Raw genomic sequence first — 25,992 nt, forward strand, 5'->3', positions numbered from 1 at the left:
AACGTCTGACTGTCTTTTCAAAAATTTTGTTAGCTTTGCTTTTACAGACTATTTAGAGTAATTGAAACGCTTGCCTTAACAATGACCGCTGATGAATTACGTTCGCAGCATCAAATATCTGTTAAATTTCATGGTTCAATGTAATTTATTAGGAATTAAATGTGTGTGATATACTGGGATAGGTGTGAAGATCAAGTTCTTTGGCAAGACCTCAAAAATATACTTAGCGATGCAGTGTAAACAGTATACATAAAACTTAGTATACAGAATCGTAACTGAGTCAGTAAAAATATAAAAACCTGTCATCAATCTGTGCGCTTATGTTTGCATTTAGCGTTGTTAGTCATGTAATAGTCATTCTTCCGCATTTATTGGCTGTTAAAAGTTCTTGATCATGTAAAAAAAACCATACGTATTTAATTTATTGACGAGATAGTCGAATGCTCCTCTGCTCATTCACGTGTATTCGAAGAACTTGTCTGGTAATCTTCGTAGTTGACGATACTTACGAAATTCTCCGTGGAGATTCCTCCCTTTGTAAATTTCATGCACAGCATTCCTTTTCGCATTATTTTCTTAAGTAAACTTAATTCTGTAGCCTTACTCCCCGGGAGTAGACAACATTCCATTAGAACTACTGGCAGCCTTGGGAGAGCCAGTCCTGACAAAACTCTACCATCTGGTGAGCAAGATATATGAGACAGGCGAAATACCCTCAGACTTCAAGAAGAATATAATAATTCCAATCCCAAAGAAAGCAGGCGCTGACAGATGTGAAAATTACCGAACTATCAGTTTAATAAGTCACGGCTGCAAAATACTAACGCGAATTCTTTACAGACGAATGGAAAAACTAGTAGAAGCCGACCTCTGGGAAGATCAGTTTGGATTCCGTAGAAATATTGGAACACGTGAGGCAATACTGACCCTACGACTTATCTTAGAGGCTAGATTAAGGAAAGACAAACCTACGTTTCTAGCATTTGTAGACTTAGAGCAAGCTTTTGACAAAGTTGACTGGAATACTCTCTTTCAAATTCTGAAGGTGGCAGGGGTAAAATACAGGGAGCGAAATGCTATTTACAGAAACAGAAACCAGATGGCAGTAATAAGAGTCGAGGGGCACGAAAGGGAAGCAGTGGTTGGGAAGGGAGTGAGACAGGGTTGTAGCCTCTCCCCGATGTTGTTCAATCTGTATATTGAGCAAGCAGTGAAGGAAACAAAACAAATATTCGGATTAGGTGTTAAAATCCATGGAGAAGAAATAAAAACTTTGACGTTTTCCGATGACATTGTAATTCTGTCAGAGACAGCAAAGGACTTGGAAGAGCAGTTGAACGGAATGGATAGTGTCCTGAAGGGAGGATATAAGATGAACATCAACAAAAGCAAAACGAGGATAATGGAATGTAGTCGAATTAATTCGGGTGATGCTGAGGGAATTAGATTAGGAAATGAGACGCTTAAAGTAGTAAAGGAGTTTTGCTATTTGGGGAGCAAAATAACTGATGATGGTCGAAGTAGAGAGGATATAAAATGTAGACTGGTAATGGAAAGGAAAGCGTTTCTGAAGAAGAGAGATTTGTTAACATCGAGTATATATTTGAAGTGTCAGGAAGTCGTTTCTGAAAGTATTTGTGCGGAGTGTAGCCATGTATGGAAGTGAAACATGGACGATAAATAGTGTGGACAAGAAGAGAATAGAAGCTTTTGAAATGTGGTGCTACAGAAGAATGCTGAAGATTAGATGGGTAGATCACATAACTAATGAGGAGGTATTGAATAGGATTGGGGAGAAGAGGAGTTTGTGGCACAACTTGACAAGAAGAAGGGATCGGTTGGTAGGACATGTTCTGAGGCATCAAGGGATCACCAATTTAGTATTGGAGGGCAGCGTGGAGGGTAAAAATCGTAGAGGGAGACCAAGAGATGAATACACTAAGCAGATTCAGAAGGATGTAGGTTGCAGTAGTTAACTGGGAGATGAAGTAGCTTGCACAGGATAGAGTAGCATGGAGAGCTGCATCAAACCGGTCTCAGAACTGAAGACCACAACAACAACTACAACTACTCTACAGGTTAAGGACGCCGTATTATAGAAACAGCTGGTTGGCTTTAAGCAGCCATCTTGTAGCTCGCTCGCACGCAGGACACCCAGCGTTGTCGCCCGTTGCTGCTGCTGCTGCTTGTCGCTGGAGTGTCGCGTACCCAGAAGTCGCTCACGTAGGACACGGCCCTACGCTGTGTTACACGCACATAGACTCAGTGGCGGATTTAAGAATTTTGCGCCCCTAGGCACACCATATTATATGCCCCCCCAAAAAATGTTTTAAATAGTAACTAGTTATAACTTTCCTTGCTTCTCACTAATGCGGCGTAGTTGTCGAGTACTGGGGGAAATGTTTCGACTCTAAATTTTTCCTTCCAGTCAGAAAAACTTAATTAGTCCGCTTCTTCGTCATCATGAAGTTTGCTTTTTCGTGATCTTTTATAGTTGCATTCATAGTCTGTATCAGTCACAATCTCCATGAATTTGTTTTCATAATAGTCGAACATGCCACGAATAGATGCAATAAATCCTACAAGTGATTCATATAATTCATGCACTATTTTAGTATCAATCTTTACACTTTGCAATTTCAAATTTGCACTATTAAATCTCTGGAATACGTCCTTTCAAACTTTTATCATGAATACTGCTCCTAGTCTGCTTAGTTGATTCAATAAAGCTGAAGCCTCATTTCGCACAAGTATTATTGGCAATATGTGTGAGGGCATTGATAACACCCTCCCAGTTTTCAAATAGACTTACACACCCTTCCTCTCTTGCTGACCAACGTCTTTTTGATTAACTTTTTACCGTTTTGATTCCTGGTTTCGTGAAAGAAAGACGTTTATCCAAGGCGCTGTCTAGAAGCAGAAAAAGAAAATTATAAAGGTTTTGCACTACACTGAAAAATGAGCATGTTTCCCGACAACGGCTTGCAGCACTAGTGCCGACTAAATTCAAAGAATGTGCTGCACAAGGCACATAATGCGCTTTTGGATTTCGTTCTTTAATGCGTGCCTGCAAACCAGTGTAGGTTCCTGGCATATTGCTTGCGTTGTCATATGACTGGCCTCTACAGTCAGCAATATCAATGGAATTTGTAGACAAGACTTTTAGTACGGCCTCAGCTGTTGTCGGACTTGTGTTGCGGGTTTGGTAAAAACAGAAGGAAACGTTCGACAGGTTCACCATTCTCGTTCACATATCTTAGTGTGAAAGATAATTGATCAATATGTGAAATGTCCACAGTAGAATCTACTATTATAGAGAAATATTTGGCCCGTTTTATTTCACTTATAATAATTCTTTTTATTCGTTCAGAAAGAAGCTCTATTATTTCATCACAGATTGTTGAAGAAAGATAACTTTTATGCCCGTGCCCTGGATTTCCATAGCGTTCATTGTGCTCTGCGAGAAAAGGATCAAACTCGGCTATAAGTTCAAGAGACATCATAAATTGACCATTATGTAATGAATGGAATCTTTCAACATGTCCACGTAGGGGAAGTCCACGACTAGTTAGCTTCTTCACTACTGCAAAACACCTTTCTCAATACTCTGCGCCAGTACATTTTCTCTGTCTCAACATATGACTCGAAATGGTCATCTACTATACCAAGTGACTGTTTTCTTGTTAAGAGTGATAACTTAGAATTTTTGTGTTCAAGTGAATTCTCATGAAGAGATAAAATATTACAAATATTTTTCTAATCTGCAAAACCATTGGTAGCAATCACGGCTTTACCTCCGAACATTTATATGGTGCACAGGAAACAGCACCAATGCTACAAGAGTATATGATAAAATCACACAAAATTGATTACCATTTAAAAGTCTACAGTAAAATACATTTTTGTTCAAATATATGGTTTTATCGCCTATTTATCTTCTTGAATTATAAAAATCACCTTTGCAATTTTGATTAATGCCACGTTGTAAGAGAATGCCGATTGTTGATTCACTGACACACCATTCTGCAGGATCATCACTAACGAGGTTATTTCTTTTTGTAATGTCTGACTCGACACATAGTCTTTCGTGAAACTCAGAATCAGGAACAATTTGCTTTTCTTCATTTTTAACTTTTGTTTTGCCTGTATTTACTTCTTTTACAACAACTGTAGTGCCAGAAATATCATCCGTACTACTTGAACTCGATCCGGCTACATTTTGTGCGAAAAATTTATCTACACTGCCAAGCGTTTTTAGTACGTTGGCTTCTCGTTCTCGCCTTTCCTTCGATAATATATGAAATGCCACGCCACTTAATTTTGCACGTTTGCTTTTTTCACAGTTATTCATGTTGAGGCACGTACAAAATTGTCAACCTAAAAAAAAAGAAAAAAATTGTAAAAGGAAAGAAAGAAAGATTGTATCCAGTTCCAGTCGTACTACACCGCACATGAGCACAAAGCTTTTGTCTTTAAACACGTCACACAAGCAGAAAGATTTTTCCTATAAACACGAAGCGATGAACTGACCAACTCGGATTACTCGACGTAATGTGCTATGAAAGGAGGACAATGCAGAATAATTTAATTTAATTGTCACCTGCTTCTCTGTAGTCAGTGAACAGTAGCACACCTGCCGGCTGGAATTTCTCTCATAAAGAAAACAAGACAGTCCCGTTTTTGGCTTCTGTTTCCCGTGTCGCCAGAATTTTAGCTGGGACGCAAATATATTCTTAATATTCTTGACATTGTCTTTCTAATTTAAAAAGCAAATAATTTTTGTGATTTCTTTCAGTGAGATGTGGTGGATCGACTCTTATCCCACTTATTCTTATAACATTTTAGCGGTTTCTGTGGGCAGAGAAGACAAGACTACAAAGTTTAAGCAGTCTTGTTGGCAGTTGATGTGGTATGTCGTCATTTGTGTGAACACTGCTGTTACGTCTACACGTAAATGCACTTTTTGTTCCAACACAAAATAAACTTTTCCTCGAAGAAAAAAGCTTAGTTAAGAAGTTTTTTATAAAATTTGCAATGCCACGTACTATTCGATTGCACGGAGTGGGAACTTTGATATCGTGCAAGCTGCAGCACAATAAATGAGACAAACGAAAGTTGGTTTCTTCTTCTTTTTTCGCCAAAAAAAGTAACTTAGTAAATAAATAAATAAAATGTTTAAACTGTTGTGAAGTGTATTTCACAATTATTAGATATTCTGCTTATGTTGTTTTTGTATAAACATGTGTTTAAAAATGTAAAACATGTTTTGTTAAATGGGTGTCATTAAGTCAAAGCTCAGATATTGGAGACCACAGAGCTTTCACATTAATTATAGTAATGGAGTGCTGATTTGATACTTCGCCGTAATTTCTACAAGAAATTCAAGTAGAGTCGGGTTTTACATACTGAGGCCCACACATGTTACAGTATTTAAGAAACTGCTGATTAGTTTATCACAGATCTTCAGGAGTCCTGGTATTTTCACGGGGAAAATATGGCAGGGTTAAGTAGAAGCCGACAACATTCTCAGAATAAGAACTTTTAAACATTGTATTGTAGATTGCCGTCCTGACAACTTTTGAACAGTCATGAAGATAATACCAGACAGAAACCCAATGTTTATTTTCATTCAGTCACCAAGTAAACTATGTATATTCCCAGGCTTGTATTGTCGAATTTCGTTTTTAAGGCTTATTTAAACTAGGAAGTTGTTTCACAATATTAAAAATTTTTGTCGATTGTAAGCGCAGTTATTTTAAAACGTAGAATGTTAAAATGAGTGCAGAGCAAAATATGCCGCCCCCCTTAATGTGCCGCCCCTAGGCCCGTGCCTAGTGGGTCTACAGGGTGTTACAAAAAGGTACGGCCAAACTTTCAGGAAACATTCCTCACACACAAAGAAAGAAAATATATTATGTGGCCATGTGTCCGCAAACGCTTACTTTCCATGTTAGAGCTCATTTTATTACTTCTCTTCAAATCACATTAATCATGGAATGGAAACACACAGCAACAGAGCGTACCAGCGTGACTTCAAACACATTTGTTACAGGAAATGTTCAAAACGCCCTCCGTTAGCGCGGATACATGCATCCACCCTCCGTTGCATGGAATCCCTGATGCGCTGATGCAGCCCTAGAGAATGGCGTATTGTATCACAGCCGTCCACAATACGAGCACGAAGAGTCTCTACATTTGGTACCGGGGTTGCGTAGACAAGAGCTTTCAAATGCCCCCATAAATGAAAGTCAAGAGGGTTGAGGTCAGGAGAGCGTGGAGGCCATGGAATTGGTCCGCCTCTACCAATCCATCGGTCACCGACTCTGTTGTTGAGAAGGGTACGAACACTTCGACTGAAATGTGCAGGAGCTCCATCGTGCACGAACCACATGTTGTGTCGTACTTGTAAAGGCACATGTTCTAGCATCATAGGTAGAGTATCCCGTATGAAATCATGATAACGTGCTCCATTGAGCGTAGGTGGACGAAACTAAAATGAGCTCTAACATGGAAATTAAACGTTTCCGGACACATGTCCACATAACATCTTTTCTTTATTTGTGTGTAAGGAATGTTTCCTGAAAGTTTGGCCGTAAATCCGACACTGCATAGCCTGAGCGATAATGCGAGACAACAGCTTTACTGGCGCCATTTAACTTGGGCGGCACACGCCAGCCAGCTAACACGCAGTGATGTGAACAGTTGTAGTTCTGACGTAAAAAGAACCGAGCAGACAAATAATGTAGTTTTCAAGGTCATTTAATTTTTAAATGGAATCAGATAATATACGGCAAAACTCGAGCACTGCCGCACGCTTCTTAGATGACCCGATGGGAATCTACATGCTCTCCATCTCACCTAACATACTATTCTAATTACAAACCAGAGTGATGAAACATACGGTAATTTTTATGAGCGAGCTATGTGTAATGCGAAAACATACTGCACGGATTCACCGTGTTGATGAATACTGAAGCCACTGAAGGCAATTGCAGTCAGTTGTCTGGTAACCTCTTAGCTCCTTCCTTAACGAATCCGAGAAATACTTTTCAGTTCTGTAACTGCCATCTGCAATGTTGATAACGAGTCGATCAATAACAGAATCCACGAAGCCACCCAAGCGCCGCATTTTCATATCTTCTTTTAAGACGTGCCGTTCTACAACCCACTGGCGTTCGGCAGTGCCGTGTGAAAAAGCTTCGTGCGTTAGTTCCAGTACGTCTGCCAGCTTAACAGTGTTGTTATTTCTCGCGACAAATTCCGTAACTTGGCTGCAGAGCAGTTCCGCTGGATTCATATTGTAATGGTACAGTGGCAAATGTAAAGGTGCAACATTTGTATGGTGAGCTCGAGGCATGTTTCTACGACACGAATAACTCTGGTTCGTCTGAGCCTACATCTTTGGTATAAAGCAATGGACATAGTCCAAATAAAGAATATTTGGTTTTCCATTTTTGTCCTGAAAATTTAATTGTTATGTTTTCTTAATTTAAGCACCCTTTACTAACAATCTTTCATAAAATATAGATAATTAAGACTTTATATTTGATATGAAAACAAGAATTTCGCGTGCAGTATGTAATTAGAAACAAGACGACGTGCATTATTCATAAAAAAAAGACGATGAATTTTACAATTACGGGTGTAGGCATTTCAAATCGAATGGGAAAAAAGGACGATCGTAGCTAGATTTGAACCAGAGCCCCAAGGACTGCTTTTGATTCATGAATCTACTACACTACTATTTTTATTTTATTTTGTTCGTTATTATTTGTTATATTTGGTCGTAGCGGACGTCAGATGACATCCGTTCGTCGTTGATCTCTTTACTCACAGGGGAACCTCCCCATCGCACCCCCCCTCAGATTTAGTTATAAGTTGACACAGTGGGTAGAGCTTGAAAAACTGAACACAGATCAATCGAGAAAACAGGAAGAAGTTGTGTGGAACTATGAAAAAAATAAGCAAAATATACAAACTGAGTAATCCATGTGCAGGATATGCAACATCAAGGATAATGTGAGCGCCGTGGTCCCGTGGTTAGCGTGAGCAACTGCGGTACGAGAGGTCCTTGGTTCAAGTCTTCCTTCGAGTGAAAAGTTTAATTTTTTATTTTCAGACAATTATTATCTGTCCGTCCGTCCAACCGATGCGATCACTTTTTGCGAGTGATTATCACATCCACAAGAAAACCTACATCAGGCAAGGTGGAAGAATCTTTTTACCCATTCGCCAAGTGTACAAGTTAGGTGGGTAGACAACATATTCCTGTCATGATGCACATGCCGTCACCAGTGTCGTATAGAATATATCAGACGTGTTTTCCTGTGGAGGAATCGGGTGACCTATGACCTTGCGATCAAATGTTCTCGGTTCCCATTGGAGAGGCACGTCCTTTCGTCTACTAATCGCACAGTTTTGCGGTGCGGTCGCAAAACACAGACACTAAACTTATTACAGTGAACAGAGACGTAAATGAACGAACGGACGGATCATAACGTTGCGAAAATGAGGGAAGTAAAATTTTCACTCGAGGAAAGACTTGATCCAAGGACCTCTCGTTTTGCAGCTGCTCACGCTAACCACTTTTTAAAAAAAATTTTTAATTTTTTTTTTTATTTTTACCACGGGCCCACGGCGCTCCTGAGCTCCTTCCCTCCTTGATGTTGTCTATGTTGCGCATAGACTACTCAGTTTGTATATTTTGCTAGTTTTTTCATAGTTCCACACAACTTCTTCCTGTTTTCTCGATTGATCTGTGTTCAGTTTTTCAAGGCCTATCCACGGTGCCAACTTATAACTAAATCTGAGGGGGGTGCGATGGGGAGGTTCCCTCGTCAGTTTTTTATTACACAGCCAGCTCTCTGACCAGACGGGCTGGGCTGCAGTGCAGGCGCTATTGATTCCACTATATGCCCAGTATGTAGTTGCATGTCAGCTATATCAAATACAGTTCTTCGGCAAACTTTCCAGCCAATTTTTTCTGGAAATTTTTGAAAAACATAAGAACAACCTATTTCCCGGCACTTCGTAACCATGTTCCACAACGGAGCAGGAAGCAGGCTCACCCATTTTCTCGCTGCGTGTTAATAGTGCGACAATCAGAGCACAGCAGTACAGAGACTGTGACGGTACACGATTTTTAAAATAAAAACTACATAGCGTAAGCGTGGTTAAGAAAAACGGCGACGGCTGTTAATACATTAGAATGTTTAAAGTAACTAAGTAACAAGATATCTAATGCCTAAATAGGACCTACTTCCAAGAGCGTAACATCAGTGTACAAGCGCTACTGCTTCAGACCGATCATCACGTTTGTTTACATCAGGTTTATTCTTATGATGAACAGAGAAATCACAGAGCGTTTGACTCTCAATTAAAAATCAAATCTTTGAGGACGACCACCTAGAAGAATTTCGAGCTCAGAAGATCAGAAATTTATGTCGTTATTAAAAATTTTACTGGCACATTTGTATGATATATCTGAAAGTGTAACACGCGCAAAAAAGATTAACATTATATGTGGAAGCTTAGCGTCTCTTGCAGCTTATTAATCTTCAAGACCACGATTATATGTGAAAGCTTTGTTTTTCTTGTAGCAACACTATGTATATTAATTTAAACCATAACTTTTCCTATTTGTGTTTTCGCGCTACGTAAGTGATCTTGCTATTGGCTGACTATGTCACATGTCCTATGCTGTCTTCGGCTGGCGAGATCACGTGACATGAGCTATGACTGACTTACAAAAGCGCGTCGCAATCTCGATTCCAATGCTTTGGAAAGTAACATTCGGTGTATGGTGGAATTCTAATTTATACCTTCATAACATGAAAATATGTAGCGTACATGTTGCTGCACATCAAAGATCTTTCCAAAACGTGTTTTTTCCGCCCCTTAGTTTCGTTTTCTAAAGTGCCGGGAATCCTACGTCGACATATAAAACCATAAACATTCAAAGGACTGATAAGTTTTACAGTGCCGAGGAAAAGTATACTATCGCTTAACACGGGAAAAGTGTATGTTCACCCCGGGAGAAAGTGTATTTTCAACCGGGAAATCCGGGAATTTTTTTTCCTTGTCCCTGTATACACCCTGAGAGTACACCATAAGTAAGCGTACACCACGGTAGTTTGCCTTCCTAGTAACTTTCATCAGTTAATGTCGCACCCGTGTTACCTGTACGCTAGATGTGTTACATACCTATTGTGCGTTACCTCCTGACGGTCAGTTTCTTTAAGTATGTGATCAGTCTCTTACTAGATTCCTCCAAAAACCAGAGGCACTAACTCATTTAGTAACTGAGTGACGATGTACACTGAGGTCACAAAAGATGTGGGATACCTCGTAATATTGTGTCAGAACTCCTTTTCCCCTGCAGAAACTCGATGTGGCATGAATTCACCAAGTTCTTGGAAGCCCCATGCAGAAATATTGAGCCACGCTGCCTCTATATTTGTCCATATTCGCGAAAGCTTTGCTGGGGCAGGATTTCGTGCACGAACTGACCTCCCATAAATGTTCAGTGGGACTCATGTTGGGCGATCTGGGCGGCCAAATCATTCTCTCAAATTGTCCAAAATGTTCTTCAAACAGGCCGCAAACAATTGTGCCTGTGCCATGCCGCATTGTCATCCATAAAAAATCCATGTTTGTTTGGGTTCATGACAGACTGCAAGTGGTCTCCAAATACCCAAACATTTCCAGTCAATGATAGGGTCAGTTGGAGCAGAGGACCCAGCCCATACCATGTAAACACTGCCCATGCCATTAAGGAGCCACCACCAACTTGCACAGTGCCTAACTGACATCTTGGATCCATGGCTTCATGCAGTCTGCAGCACACTCGAACGATACCATCAGCTCATACCAACAGAAATCGGGACTCATCTTACCAGGCTACAATTTTCCAATTGTCTAGGGTTCAACCAATATGGTCACCAGTGCAGGAGAAGCAGTGTTAGCAAAGATACTCACGTCGGTTAACTGCTGCCACAGCCTCTTAAAACCAAATTTGGCTGCACTGTCCTAATGAATACGTTCGAGGTACATACCACATTGATTTCAGCAGTTATTTCACGCAGTGTTGCTTGTCTGTTAGCACTGACAACTCTATGCAAATGCTGCTGCTCTCAGTCTTAGTGAAGGCCATCCGGCATTGCATTGTCTGTTGTGAGAGGTAATGCCCAAAATTTGGTATTCTTGGTACACTCTTGATAGTGTGGATCTTTGAATACTGAATTCTCTAATGATTTCCGAAATGTTTCCACCAATGATTTTCATACTCTACTGTGAGAGGTTCTCCCACAGGACATGGTAATAACATCACTGGAAGGGACAGAGTCAGTGGAGAACTGTGCCTTACCATGCCACATGGGTGTTGTGGAAATGTAGTCAAAATACAACTACAAATTTGCGCTCTCTCTCTCTCTCTCTCTCTCTCTCTCTCTCTCTCTCTCTCTCTGTGTGTGTGTGTGTGTGTGTGTGTGTGTGTGTGTGTGTGTGTGTTTGTTTCTCAAATATTGTTGCATATGTTAACATATGAAATATGTGATGCCAAAATACACTGAATATTTAGTTTATCTACATATACTCCCTGCTTCTCAAATACTTCCTTTGTTTAGAAAGCAAATGGTCAGCAACCCTGTTTCCTAGTTGCTGCACTTGCAAATGTCAGTATTATTTAACCCTTTCCAGTCTGTAATGCACTCTTATTTAAATTTCCACAGAGATTTGCACTAGCCTCTTTGTGGAAACAATGAGGCCACTCACCAACATTAGGGTATACATGAAAACAAAAAGTGCGCTTTCACTCAAATATACACAAGAATTACAATACAAAACTTTTCATTGTGTGATACTTTTTGGAACTCTTCAGGATGGTCTGTTTCCATCATCATTTCACTCAAATTGTTTACAAATCAATCATTGTCATCATCAAAATCATTGTCACTCTTGTTTTCCCTTAGGCATTCCTCTAAATTCTCTATGATCTTTTCCTCAGAGGATTGTGCTAGAAGAACTAGCTATTTTGTGCCTGCTAGCTGGAACATAATAATTACAGCCTTTCTCTCAACACAGCTGCTATAGTTCAACACAGAGTTACCACATGCTACCCTAGGTGGTAGCACTATGCACATTGCTTCCTAGTGCAGTCAGATTTGAGACTGTAGCAGGTGAGAAATGTGAAAAATTGTGTAAAAGGAGACTCGACATCGGAGTGGGAAATAAAATTGTCAATTTAGAGTGCCAGATGCTGTTGCAGTGGAAGGGGCTAAGTTCAAAGAGTGATGGTGTTGTGGGAAAGTAGCATATTTAAATCATTTACAAATACTTGAAGGAATGACTTGTCTCCCTCCCTTCTTACCTCCATGCTTCTCTACATCCATTCCTCTCTACTTCCCTCCTACATTTCTACTTCTCTTCCACCCTATCTATTGCCGTCTCTTGATCCCTCTCTACCACTCGCTCTACTACCCTCCCTTGCCCCCCCCCCCCCCCCCTATCTATCTTGACTCTGCCCAGTACCACAAGCATTCGGTTGTATTGCATACTTTAATGACAATTGCTTGTTCACAGGTATTGTGAACTACGAACTGAATATGATAAAGCGCAGGATAAGATCAGAGAACTGGAGAGGGAAACAGAGAGCCTGCGCAAAAGCATGGAGGAGCATGAAGAGAGGAATAAAAATATGTATTTGAAAATGTACATGAAGGGACAAGAGGCTGCCAAGTTTGAGCATGCAGATCAGGTAAGAACTTTTGTCTCCCTTTTCATTTTCTATCTGAAGTGTGATCTAGCTTTATGCAGCTCTTCAGTCTGATAACTGCCTAGCCATACGGTATGCTGCTACAAACTAAAATTAATAGAAAGGATTTTTTTTGGAAAATGTTTCACCAGACTGTGAATTCTGTAATTATCTTCCTTGATTTCTTAAAGGTGTTCAACACAGTGTGGATGTGTAAACTGTCCTACTGTTTTGGCTTGATCTTTTTTGTACATTATGCATTTTTGCTTATGTGTTGGAAAATGTTAATTGTGTGTTTATATGATCCTAAATAACTCATGCAGAAGTATGGAAGGATGCTTGAAACTTGTACTCACATAAGCAATTTAAACTTGCTGATGATACTTCCACTCTGATTCAAAACTTTGCAACATTACCTGAAGAATAAAATCTATCAAAAATGAGATTCATTCACTCTTCAAAAATCAATTATGATGATGCATTTCATCTTTGTCCATTATGATCATATTATAAGCGAAACTGGAAACAGTTCTCCTTAGCTGAAAAATAAAATCTATCAAAAATGAGATTCATTCACTCTTCAGAAATCAGTTGTGATCCAAGATAATACATTTCATCTTTGTCAATTATGCCCATATTCTAACAAAAACTGGAAACAATTCTCAGTTACAGCTAGTTACAGAACCTTTGCAAGGTCACTGGCAAATTTCCTTTATGGAAAATCTGAAGAAGCCTTAATCTGGATTTCTGTGGGATGATGCAAATCAAACTTTTAACATGTTTGTTTGTTTTGAGCAAAGTTTTTTCAGTGAGAGAAATCGAATATATATCTGCATGTATGCAATCAGGTTACGTAACATGTCTATGCGAACAGAAACTGATATGTTACATTTCCATTCTATGTCTTTATCTGTTAGATAATTCTATCAAAGAGGGATATAGCTCTCTCTCCACACATGGTAATGAGAGACAAATAATTTTTGATTTGTTATTTTTTCTCATATGACATTTGCAGTGCAGTTAACACACTCAGCCATTTATATTTTTTCTATGTATTCTTTAAACTGATTACACATTAAGCAGAAGCACTTGGCCATTGTAAATCCTAGAACAAAATGTGATTAGAGGAAGAAACCTCTGCCACAGACTTTGTTAAGCTCTGTAATACAAATACTTGCATCACTTGATTAATTAGAACTTTTGCCAGTTTATTTATTGACTCATATCTTGCCCCATCAAATGTATTTCATTTAAACCACACCTGTTTTGTTAACTTCATTACTGGTGGAACATTCTGTCCATAAGAAGTGTAATTTTTTTTGTAGTAGTGTGTTAAGTATTAATTGTTGTATGTTATATATTGAAATTCGAAAATGGAGTGGTAAATGAAACTTCTGATATCCAAGCACTCGGGCTTCCTATGCTGAATCTGAAGGATACAACAGTCTCTTGCACCTTTTGGAAGTTGTTTTCCCCCTTAGAATTCTAGTTTTAACATGATTACATACTTCTCATAAATTAACTTTTTCTTAACTTAACACAGCTTTGACATTCATGTTACAGTAAAAGCAAATCAGTGATAACATACATGCTATTTCAGGTACTGGAGTTTGCACATAAGGCACCAAATAGGGTGTCAGTTCCAGAATTATTAAAACAGTTGCAGACAACAGAAAATGAGCTGGAACATATCAAGGTGAGGCTTTGTGATGTGCTTTTAATGTGTTGCATGGTACATCCTGGTGGATGCGTTTCTATTTCCCCAGCAGACTTTGTCACAGTCCCTTTAATGTTTTGTCCTAGTGTAGTTACAAATTTTGAATGAAAGCATTAAATGTGTTGTTTCTCTTGCACCTTAAAAAATAAAAAAAAACTGAAAATTATTCTAAAATAATGGCATCAGAATTCAGGTAACACATAGGAAATAGGGAAGGTAACTATATAATTTATTAACACACACTGTTGCACACCCTGCAATGTAGAAGCTCTGAAATGCCTAGAACATTTGAACCATACCTATTACTATATCTGTTTGAGAAGAGTGTTTTTAAAGGGTGCAGCTGTGATATGTTGAATGAAGACACAGTTAATAATTTTCCAATTTAAGAAATAAAGATATTTCTGGAACACATTATTCTTCTCAAGAACTTTCTATGCTCATGACTGTTAGCCTGTCATACGTCTGCATCACCTACATACATACTCCATACTGTACTGATATGGTTGATAAGCACTATATTATGGTCAAATTTCCATTACTGTGCTGAATGAAAGTGATCCCAGTTTGAAGTTGCAATGGAATGACAGTACAAAAGAAACTTCTATTTATCACATGGCAATAGACACATCAAGGAAACATGAAAAAAGTATTAGGTTTCAGATCCAGCAGTTCCTTCATATGGCAAAATATGGGAAAGAGTTTAGGGGAAATGGGAGTTTGCACAGCCAGTTAGAAGCAGTGATACTCTCCATATAGTAGTGGTAATGAAGTTGATTACTTTCTTCAGGCAGATAATATGTGGTGTTAAACTCAATTTTGGAATGCACAAAATAAAATGGTAATTTTTTTGTGAAAAGCTGAAGTTTTAGGAGCAAGAGTGACAGTGTGGAAAAAACACAGCATGTTATTTTCTGACATGATGATGCACTGAGGGGGGAGGCTGAGGGAACAAACATCACCACTGGGGAATTGATGTAGAAAGTGTGTGCTAAGGATGTTTGTTGGTGATAAATGTTAAGGCTAGGCAGCCGCAATGAGAAAACTTAAGAAAATAAACTGGGGCCTGTCACACATATACATCATCTACATAATCATCTATATACATATTCCATAAGCCACTATATGATGCATGACAGAGGGTACCTTGTACCAATATTGGACATTTCCTTTCCTGTTCTATTTGCAAATACGGCAAGAAAATTGACCGTGCATGGTCCTTAGGTAAAATGTACGTTGGTGGCAGTAGAATACTTCAACATTCAACTTCAAATGCTGGTTCTTTAAATTTAATCAACAGCATTTATTCCGCCCAGAAATTCTCCTTAGAGTTCACAAAGCGTCTACGTAATACTTGCATGTTGATCAAACCTACTGGTAACAGGCCTAGCAGCCTGCCTCTGAATTGCTTCAGTGTCTTCCTTTAATCTACCATTGTGAGGATCCCAAACACTCAAGCAGATCTCAAGAACACATTGTGCAATTGTTTTGTATGTGGCCTTCTTTATAGATGAGCTACAGTTTCCTAAAATTCTCCCAATAAACTGTAGCTGACCATTCATCTTCACTACTACCATTCTCATGTGCTCATTCCATTTCCTATCACTTCGCAGCATTATGCCTAGATAGTTAACTGATGTGACTTTGTTATGCAGCACTCTACTAATACTGTACTCAGAAACACAAGTGTGTTTCCTACTCATCTGCATTATTACATTTAGAGCTAGCTGCCATTCATCCTGCCAACTAGAAATTTTGTCAAAGCCATCTTGTATTTTCCTGAAGTCACTTAGTGATGACACCCCTGTACACTACAGCATCATCAGCGAACAGCCACAGATTGGTACTTGCCTGTTTGTTAGATCATTTTGTATATAGAGAATAAGAATGGTTCTAGTACACACCCCTGGGGCACTCGTGACTGTATCCTTGTCTATAATGAACCTTCTTCATTGAGAACAGTGTACTGGATTCTATTACTTAAGAAGTCTTCAAGCCACTCATGTGTCTGGGAACTTATTCTGTATATTCATATTTTTGCATTAAATTTGCCATAAGACACTGTGTCAAATATTTTCCGGGAATCTAGGAATATAGGATCTGCCTGTCACCCTTCATCCATGGTTCACAGGATATTGTGCAAGAAAAGGGCAATCCAATTTTGCCTGAGTGATGCTTTGTAAATCCATGTTGATTTGTGGACAGAAGATTTTTCCGTCTCAAGGAAATGTCTTGTATTCAAACTGAGAATGTGTTCAAGAATTCTGCAGCAAAACGATATTACGTACATTGGTCTGTAATTTTGCTGGTCCATTCCTTTACCCTTCTTATATGCTGGAGTCACATGAGATTTTTCGCAGTTGGACATAGCATTAGGTGACAGATTCATGATAAAGCAAAGTAATAGGCCAGTGTCATTGATACGCGCTGTAAAATCAAATTATGATTCTATCAAGATCTGGTTACTCATTTATTTTCAACTCTTTCAGTTGCATTTCTGTGCCAGGGATGCTTATTACTATGTCCTCCACATGGGTGTCTGTTTAACAATCCAATGACAGTATGTTTGTGCAATCCTCCAGCATGAATGATTTCTTACATGCAAAATTTAAAATTTCAGTTTCCCATTTGCTGTATTCTATCACCACAGCAGAGTGGTCAACAGTTGATGGGATAGATGCCTTCAGACCAATTAGCAATTTTATGGCAACAGAATTTTCTCAGGTGCTCAGCGAGATCTTTCGCTAACATTTGACGGTGGTTTTAGTTGTACACTTTACTTGGAACATACTTCTCCAGAGTGCAATTTCCAATCCATTTACATGCTTTTCTGATAGGGTGAACCTATTGTGCATGCAGGCCTGAAAAGAAATAATGATTTTGGCACACATTCTGAGAATGGCGCATCAGCAGAAAAGGCTTCTGTCCCTGTGCTGTTATCAAAACTAGACCCATAGTAATTGGAACTGCTTACTCCAGCGTGCTCTCTTTATATCATCATTGAATAGACCAGAGTTGGTGTATTTAGTCAGAAACAATGAATAACACACACATCACAACTATTTTAGAAGTACACCTGAAAGTTTGTCCGTTTTTGTGTTTATTCTTACAGCCAAGTGGAAGGCACCATTGAACTATTCATATGTGATTCCATTCATGCAGACCGATAGATAGATAGATAGATAGATAGATAGACAGACAGACAGACATATGTTAATATTCATCTCTAGGGAAGATAAACAAAGACAATACCGTATGTTACATAACTATAAGTACACCCAATACCTGGTCACTCATCTGCTTTCTGTAACACAGTATTTTGTCTGCCTTAAGCTGAGGGTTCATGCTGCATATTCTTGAGACAGATGCACGTTATTCTGATTTCACCTTATGTAACATTTGTTTACTAAGAGGCTCTATTTACGAATGAAAGTTACATAACAACCATCTTCACATAGTGATTTTCAGCTTATGCATGATGGAAACTATGTTGGCAAATACCCCAGCAGGTAAACAGGCCTATGTTGGAATGACACACTCTCCAGATATCAAATTACGGGGTGCCTAGAAAATCAGTAGCAGTGGAGAGTTGGAGCTTCTGAAACCCTCAAAACTTCACACTAAGAAGCAGCACATAGTTAGCATGCTGAGCATAAACACAATAGCTAAAATTGGTAAATTCAGACATGGAACCAAAAAAATGAATGATCACATCAGCATATACATGCTACAGAAAACCAGTTCCTTAATCATTTATAAGTGTGGAATCAGCATCATGAAAATTATCGAACCTGATTTCTATATCCAGCAAAAAATTGTCCACAATCATAGACAGACTTTCTACTGTGAACATCAAAAACTAGAGGAGCCCTGAAGACTTTTAACTGTTTTGGGAAGAACTTGAGGAAACAAGTATCCAAATATCACAGCACCAAGTGATAATTGTGGTAGATGATTTCAATGCACAAATAGGCCCTGAAAAGAAGCACAGAAGCATAGTAGGTGGTTTTCCAGTTCACAGACAAGTCAGCCTTAATGGAGAAGGTTTTATCAAATACTACAGATAATTAAACTTAAAAATAATGTCAATACACTTCAAACAAGTGCCCCGGAGTGACTATATGAGTATCGCAATGATATGGAGAGGATAGATTTTTATCACATAGAGGAGTCAAGCGCAGTAAAAGAGACTGCTAAAATATTAAAGCTTTTGGACAGAGTCCTTCTTATACAGCAGGAAACACACACAAACATTTGCACAAGCACAACTCTCTCTCTCTCTCTCTCTCTCTCTCTCTCTCTCTCTCTCTCTCTCTCACACACACACACACACACACACACACACACACACACACACGACCACTGTCTCAGCACTAGAGCCTTGACTGCTATGGTGGGTAACACTCTATACTTTCCATATTGTTTTTATTCCATCCTGGATTTTTTTCCATTGTTGAAACGAATATCAAGGAACAGTTAAGCAAATGACAGTTAAATCACACGAGCATTAAAAAAAATGAAAAATGTGAAATTAACCGGAAAGTGTCAAAAGCCAAGCTGTGGAGCTGAACTGGATGAATTAGAAGAGAACTCCCCAGAAAAAAAACCTCAAGACTTTACACTATGACAGCTACACTTCAGAGTGGCAGTAAATAATAAAAATATCTAAAATCTTTTCTGAGTATCCAAATGAGCTATTGATCTTCAAAAGGTCACTAGAAACAAAACTGTTTAATGTAAAGTATTTTGACAATCAGACGAGACATTGAAGAAAGGGGTAAAAAGAATGATCAAGGGCAAAAGAATAATAGTGGGATAGGAGAACATAAAATTCAAGCTGGAATTATAAAATGGGCAGGTAATAAGATGATGATAAAGATATCTGGGAAAGTAGAGAATACCATAGAATTAGAAGTTGGTAATCATCACCAATAAACAAGTAAAAACAACACAAAGATGTAAATAACTACAGAGGGATATTTCTGCTAAATGGGATAGAAAAAGAGACAGAAAACAAAATTGGTGAAAACAAAGCAGTATTTTAAATAAGAAAGGTGAACCTCTTCTTTTATCAAGTTGTGCCACAAATTTCTTTTCAGTTAGTACCTCATCTTTAGTTACTTGTCCTTCCCATTTTTTCTTTGATAGTCCAAAATCTTTTATTCTCTTTTTTTTAGTAGCTCATCATCTATCTTTCCTCATATACAAGGCTACACTTAGACAAATATCTTCAACAAAGACTTCATATTACTTAAATTGATATTAAATGTTGATACATTCCTCTTTTTCAAAAATTTTTTTCTTGCTATCAGTCTGCATTTTATATCCTCTTTACTTTGGCCATTGTCAGTTAATTTATTGCACAAATAGTTAAACCCATCTACTACTTTTAGTATATCTTTCCCTAATGTCACCCCTGAGCATTGCCTAATTTAATTAGTCTACATTCCATTAATCTTGTTCATCTTGTAATCTTTTCTCAAGACACTTTTCTTGCCATCCACTTACTCTTTCAAGTCCTTTGCCATCTGTGAGAGTTTCCTATACTGCTTGCTCAATGTACAGATTGCATAACTCAAGTGATAGGCTACAAACCGTGTCTTACTGTCCTCTCAGCTACTGCTTCCCTTTGATATCCTTTAACTCTTTATAACTTCAGTCTGGTTTCTCTAAAAGTTATAAATAACATTTCAACCCTTGTATTTTATCCCCGCAACCTACAGAATTTGAAAGAATGTAGTCCAGTCAACACTGTCTAAAGCATTCTCTAAATCTGCAAATGCTGTAATTCTAAGTTTGCCTTTCTTCAATCTTACTTGTAAGACAATACATAGATTTACTATAAAAATTTGGAAGTTGGAAAACAGGCAGTCAGTCTCTACATTTGCAGGTTTTAATGTGAAATACAACTCAATAGACAAACATTAGTTGACATCGTAGGGAAATTCTGTGTAGGCCACAAGATCGGAGATCTTATCACGCAGACAAAAATACCAAGTCTAAAGTATGACTTCAGGGAGTAGCATCAGAACCTTTTGGTATCAGGAGAGGAGTGATACAAAGACACATGCTATCTCATCAGTACTGTTTTAATTTAGTTTTGGGTAAAAATAATCTGGGAATTGAGAGAACAGTGGCAAAAAGAAGTACAGCTGTTATAAGGTGAGTTCATAAGAACACTCTAAGCGTATACTGTTCATACTTTGCTGATTAGTGGTCCTAAATGAAAGAAAAGATCAGGGAAAAATGCTGCTGCAATGACATCTCAGAAAACACTCTTGAAAATTTCATATAAAAAGACAGAAGCAATGAAAATGCTGATGAACTTTAAAACAGCACACATAATAATAAAAGGAAGTTGAAAGTGGAGTGCAAATAATGACATGGACAAGACAAAGAAAATATTAAAAACATAATTATGAAAATGGAGTTTCTGTTAAAGGCTCATACAATTCATTTACATGAAATCAATAACCATAAAAACTAATTTGCAGCACTTGAAGATGGTAATAAGACCAGAAGTGCTGTTTGAGTCCAAATGTCTTGCCCACTACAGGAAAACTGAATCCAAGGACATGAAGAAAGTAGAGACTAAAATACTAAAGTAGTATTTGGCCCCAGAAAGGAATGTGACATTTGGAAGAAAAGGCAAAATAAGAAACTGTACACACAGATCAGTGAACAGACAGATGAAAAGACAAAAAGGTGACTGAGACTAGCCTGTGTATCTATATAATAAGCAACAGCAGTTTACCCAAGAAGATGTGAGAGTACACTTAGAAATGCTAGACCACCACAGTGTGGAAGGGAGGTTACAAAAGATGTAGTCACAGAAGAAATTATGGATAGGGAAAAGTGTTGTTGTTTTTGTGGTCTTCAATGTGAGGACTGGTTTGATGCAACTCTCCATTCTGCTCTATCCCATGCAAGCCTCTCCATCTCCAAATAACTACTGCAACCAATATCCTTCTAGATCTGCTTACTGTACTCATCTCTTGGTCTCCCTCTACAATTTTTATCCTCCACACTTTCCTGTTGTTGTGGTGTTCAGTCCTGAGACTGGTTTGATGCAGCTCTCCATGCTACTCTATCCTGTGCAAGCTTCTTCATCTCCCAGTATCTACTGCAACCTACATCCTTCTGAATCTGCTTAGTGTATTCATCTCTTGGTCTCCCTCTACGATTTTTACCCTCCACACTGCCCTCCAATGCTAAATTGGTGATCCCTTGATGCCTCAAAACATGTCCTACCAACCGATCCCTTCTTCTAGTCAAGTTGTGCCACAAACTTCTCTTCTCCCCAATCCTATTCAATACCTCCTCATTAGTTACGTGATCTACCCACCTTATCTTCAGCATTCTTCTGTAGCACCACATTTCAAAAGCTTCTATTCTCTTCTTGTCCAAACTAGTTATCGTCCATGTTTCACTTCCATACATGGCTACACTCCATACAAATACTTTCAGAAACGACTTCCTGACACTTCAAATATATACTCGATGTTAACAAATTCCTCTTCTTGAGAAACGCTTTCCTTGCCATTGCCAGTCTACATTTTATATCCTCTCCACTTCGACCATCATCGGTTATTTTACTCCCTAAATAGCAAAACTCCTTTACTACTTTAAGTGTCTCATTTCCTAATATAATTCCCTCAGTATCACCCGACTTAATTTGACTACATTCCATTATCCTCGTTTTGCTTTTGTTGATGTTCATCTTATATCCTGCTTTCAAGACACTGTCCATTCCATTCAACTGCTCTTCCAAGCCCTTTGCTGTCTCTGACAGAATTACAATGTCATCGGCGAACCTCAAAGTTTTTACTTCTTTTCCATGAATTTTAATACCTACTCGGAATTTTTCTTTTGTTTCCTTTACTGCTTGCTCAATATACAGATTGAATAACATCGGGGAGAGGCTACAACCCTGTCTTACTCCTTTCCCAACCACTGCTTCCCTTTCATGCCCCTCGACTCTTATAACTGCCATCTGGTTTCTGTACAAACTGTAAATAGCCTTTCGCTCCCTGTATTTTACCCCTGCCACCTTCAGAATTTGAAAGAGAGTATTCCAGTTAACATTGTCAAAAGCTTTCTCTAAGTCTACAAATGCTAGAAACGTAGGTTTGCCTTTTCTTAATCTTTCTTCTAAGATAAGTCGTAAGGTCAGTATTGCCTCACGTGTTCCAACTTTTGTATGGAATCCAAACTGATCTTCCCCGAGGTCGGCTTCTACCAGTTTTTCCATTCGTCTGTAAAGAATTCGCGTTAGTATTTTGCAGCTGTGACTTATTAAACTGATAGTTCGGTAATTTTCACATCTGTCAACGCCTGCTTTCTTTGGGATTGGAATTATTATATTCTTCTTGAAGTCTGAGGGTATTTCGCCTGTCTCATACATCATGCTCACCAGATGGTAGAGTTTTGTCATGACTGGCTCTCCCGAGGCCATCAGTAGTTCAAACGGAATGTTGTCTACTCCCGGGGCCTTGTTTCGACTCAGGTCTTTCAGTGCTCTGTCAAACTCTTCACGCAGTATCTTATCTCCCATTTCATCTTCATCTACATCCTCTTCCATTTCCATAATATTGTCCTCAAGTACATCGCCCTTGTATAAACCCTCTATATACTCCTTCCACCTTTCTGCCTTCCCTTCTTTGCTTAGAACTGGGTTGCCATCTGAGCTCTTGATATTCATACAAGTGGTTCTCTTCTCTCCAAAGGTCTCTTTAATTTTCCTGTAGGCAGTATCTATCTTACCCCTAGTGAGACAAGCCTCTACATCCTTACATTTGTCCTCTAGCCATCCCTGCTTAGCCATTTTGCACTTTCTGTCGATATCATTTTTGAGACGTTTGTATTCCTTTTTGCCTGCTTCATTTACTGCATTTTTATATTTTCTCCTTTCATCAATTAAATTCAATATTTCTTCTGTTACCCAAGGATTTCTATTAGCCCTCATCTTTTTACCTACTTGATCCTCTGCTGCCTTCACTACTTCATCCCTCAGAGCTACCCATTCTTCTTCTACTGTATTTCTTTCCCCCATTCCTGTCAATTGTTCCCTTATGCTCTCCCTGAAACTCTCTGCAACCTCTGGTTCTTTCAGTTTATCCAGGTCCCATCTCCTTAAATTCCCACCTTTTTGCAGTTTCTTCAGTTTCAATCTGCAGTTCATAACCAATAGATTGTGGTCAGAATCCACATCTGCCCCAGGAAATGTCTTACAATTTAAAACCTGGTTCCTAAATCTCTGTCTTACCATTATATAATCTATCTGATACCTTTTAGTATCTCCAGGATTCTTCCAGGTATACAACCTTCCTTTATGATTCTTGAACCAAGTGTTGGCTATGATTAAGTTATGCTCTGTGCAAAATTCTACAAGGCGGCTTCCTCTTTCATTCCTTCCCCCAATCCATATTCACCTACTATGTTTCCTTCTCTCCCTTTTCCTACTGACGAAATCCAGTCACCCATGACTATTAAATTTTCATCTCCCTTCACTACCTGAATAATTTCTTTTATATCGTCATACATATCATCTATTTCTTCATCATCTGCAGAGGTAGTTGGCATATAAACTTGTACTACTGTAGTAGGCATGGGCTTTGTGTCTATCTTGGCCACAATAATGCGTTCACTATGCTGTTTGTAGTAGCTAACCTGCACTCCTATTTTTTTTATTCATTATTAAACCTACTCCTGCATTACCCCTATTTGATTTTGTATTTATAACCCTGTAATCACCTGACCAAAAGTCTTGTTCCTCCTGCCACCGAACTTCACTAATTCCCACTATATCTAACTTTAACCTATCCATTTCCCTTTTTAAATTTTCTAACCTACCTGCCTGATTAAGGGATCTGACATTCCACGCTCCGATCCGTAGAACGCCAGTTTTCTTTCTCCTGATAACGACGTCCTCCTGAGTAGTCCCCGCCCGGAGATCCGAATGGGGGACTATTTTACCTCCGGAATATTTTACCCAAGAGGACGCCATCATCATTTAATCATACAGTAGAGCTGCATGTCCTCGGGAAAAATTACGGCTGTAGTTTCCCCTTGCTTTCAGCCGTTCGCAGTACCAGCACAGCAAGGCCATTTTGGTTAATGTTACAAGGCCAGATCAGTCAATCATCCAGACTGTTGCCCCTGCAACTACTGAAAAGGCTGCTGCCCCTCTTCAGGAACCACATGTTTGTCTAGCCTCTCAACAGATACCCCTCCATTGTGGTTGCACCTACGGTACGGCCATCTGTATCGCTGAGGCACGCAAGCCTCCCCACCAACGGCAAGGTCCATGGTTCATGGGGGAGGGGGGGCACACTTTCCTATAATAACTAAATTGGTGATCATTTGATGTCTCAGAATGTGTCCTATCAACTCATCCCTTTATTTAGGCAAGTTGTGTCACAAATTTCTTGTCTCCCAAATTCTGTTATGCGATCTAGCCACCTGATCTTCAGCATTCTTCTGTAGCACCACATTTCAAAAGCATACAGTGACACATACAGATGAGTAATAGACACACAGATGGCAGATGTCCATAACTGACCTTACGGATGGAGATTATAAGTCAGCACATGAAGAGAGTTTGGGAGTGGAATAGCAGAAAACTAAAAAAGCATTAGTTAAACGTGGTCCACAAAAGGCACGAACTATCTTATTCGAATCATGTTGTCAACCAGTAATGGAAATTGCTGTTTTGCAGGAGCAAAACTGCCTTCAGTTGTCATTAACATATTACATCCAATCTGTGATGGTTCACTTAAAAATGTGTGCATACCAAATGTACCATATGCTTGGAACCTGAAAGACTGCCGGAAACATACAAAGTTTTCCCCCCTTCATAAAAAAAAAGCGATAACAGCTTTTCCATTACATCTGTCTTCCAAAAGAGTGCTGTAGTTATTGTAGAAATGTTTCTTATTTCTGGTACTGAAAATATCATGTCTTATGAAGGATATCAAATAGCATGTGTTGACTCCTTGTATGATTCCCTATAACATGGCTTCTTATCATGCCGTAAAGGCTGCGCCTTAACACATTGATCAGTACTCTCCATTTGTAACTGCTTTCTTAAAGTCTATAGGTAGTATAAATTAATTCTACCCAGATCTTGAAAAGTAATCTCTTGATTTTGAAACACTTTTCAGATTATTTATCCAGTATATTGCTGAATGTGTCTTCTAGTTTCACTCTTAGCAGTGTTAAATCTTCCAGTTACTATAATCTTCCAGATACTATAAATTCATTTATCACGTATGGAAAACCTCATTTTAAGACTAATAATGAGTAGTCCAATGAAATTGTATGAGGGCAAGCAGGTGAGATGATATAAAACATACCAGTAATGCAAAAGTGTGTCACTTGTTATTATTTCTTTATTTACTTCAGTAATCTGTCTGGATTAAGACTCAACAGTCATTAACAATGTTTTAACTGTTGCTGGCTGTATATTTATAACCAAATATTTCTTGCTGAATCAAGATGTTTGCTAGTGTTACATACTCACACA

General features: G+C 38.7%; 1 protein-coding gene across 1 annotated transcript in view; it reads left to right on the top strand.

The window, feature by feature from the left end:
- The window catches only part of LOC126161413 (protein quick-to-court), a 765,830-nt gene that overhangs the window by 703,696 nt on the left and 36,142 nt on the right, over nt 1-25,992 (top strand). Inside the window, exons 5-6 of the mRNA XM_049917202.1 lie at nt 12,580-12,754; nt 14,352-14,447. Of these exons, the coding sequence (XP_049773159.1) occupies nt 12,580-12,754; nt 14,352-14,447 (271 nt within the window). The remainder of the gene's footprint in view (nt 1-12,579; nt 12,755-14,351; nt 14,448-25,992) is intronic.

This window comes from Schistocerca cancellata, chromosome 2 (genome assembly GCF_023864275.1).
Source record: "Schistocerca cancellata isolate TAMUIC-IGC-003103 chromosome 2, iqSchCanc2.1, whole genome shotgun sequence".
In the NCBI taxonomy this organism is placed as follows: Eukaryota; Metazoa; Arthropoda; class Insecta; order Orthoptera; family Acrididae; genus Schistocerca; species Schistocerca cancellata.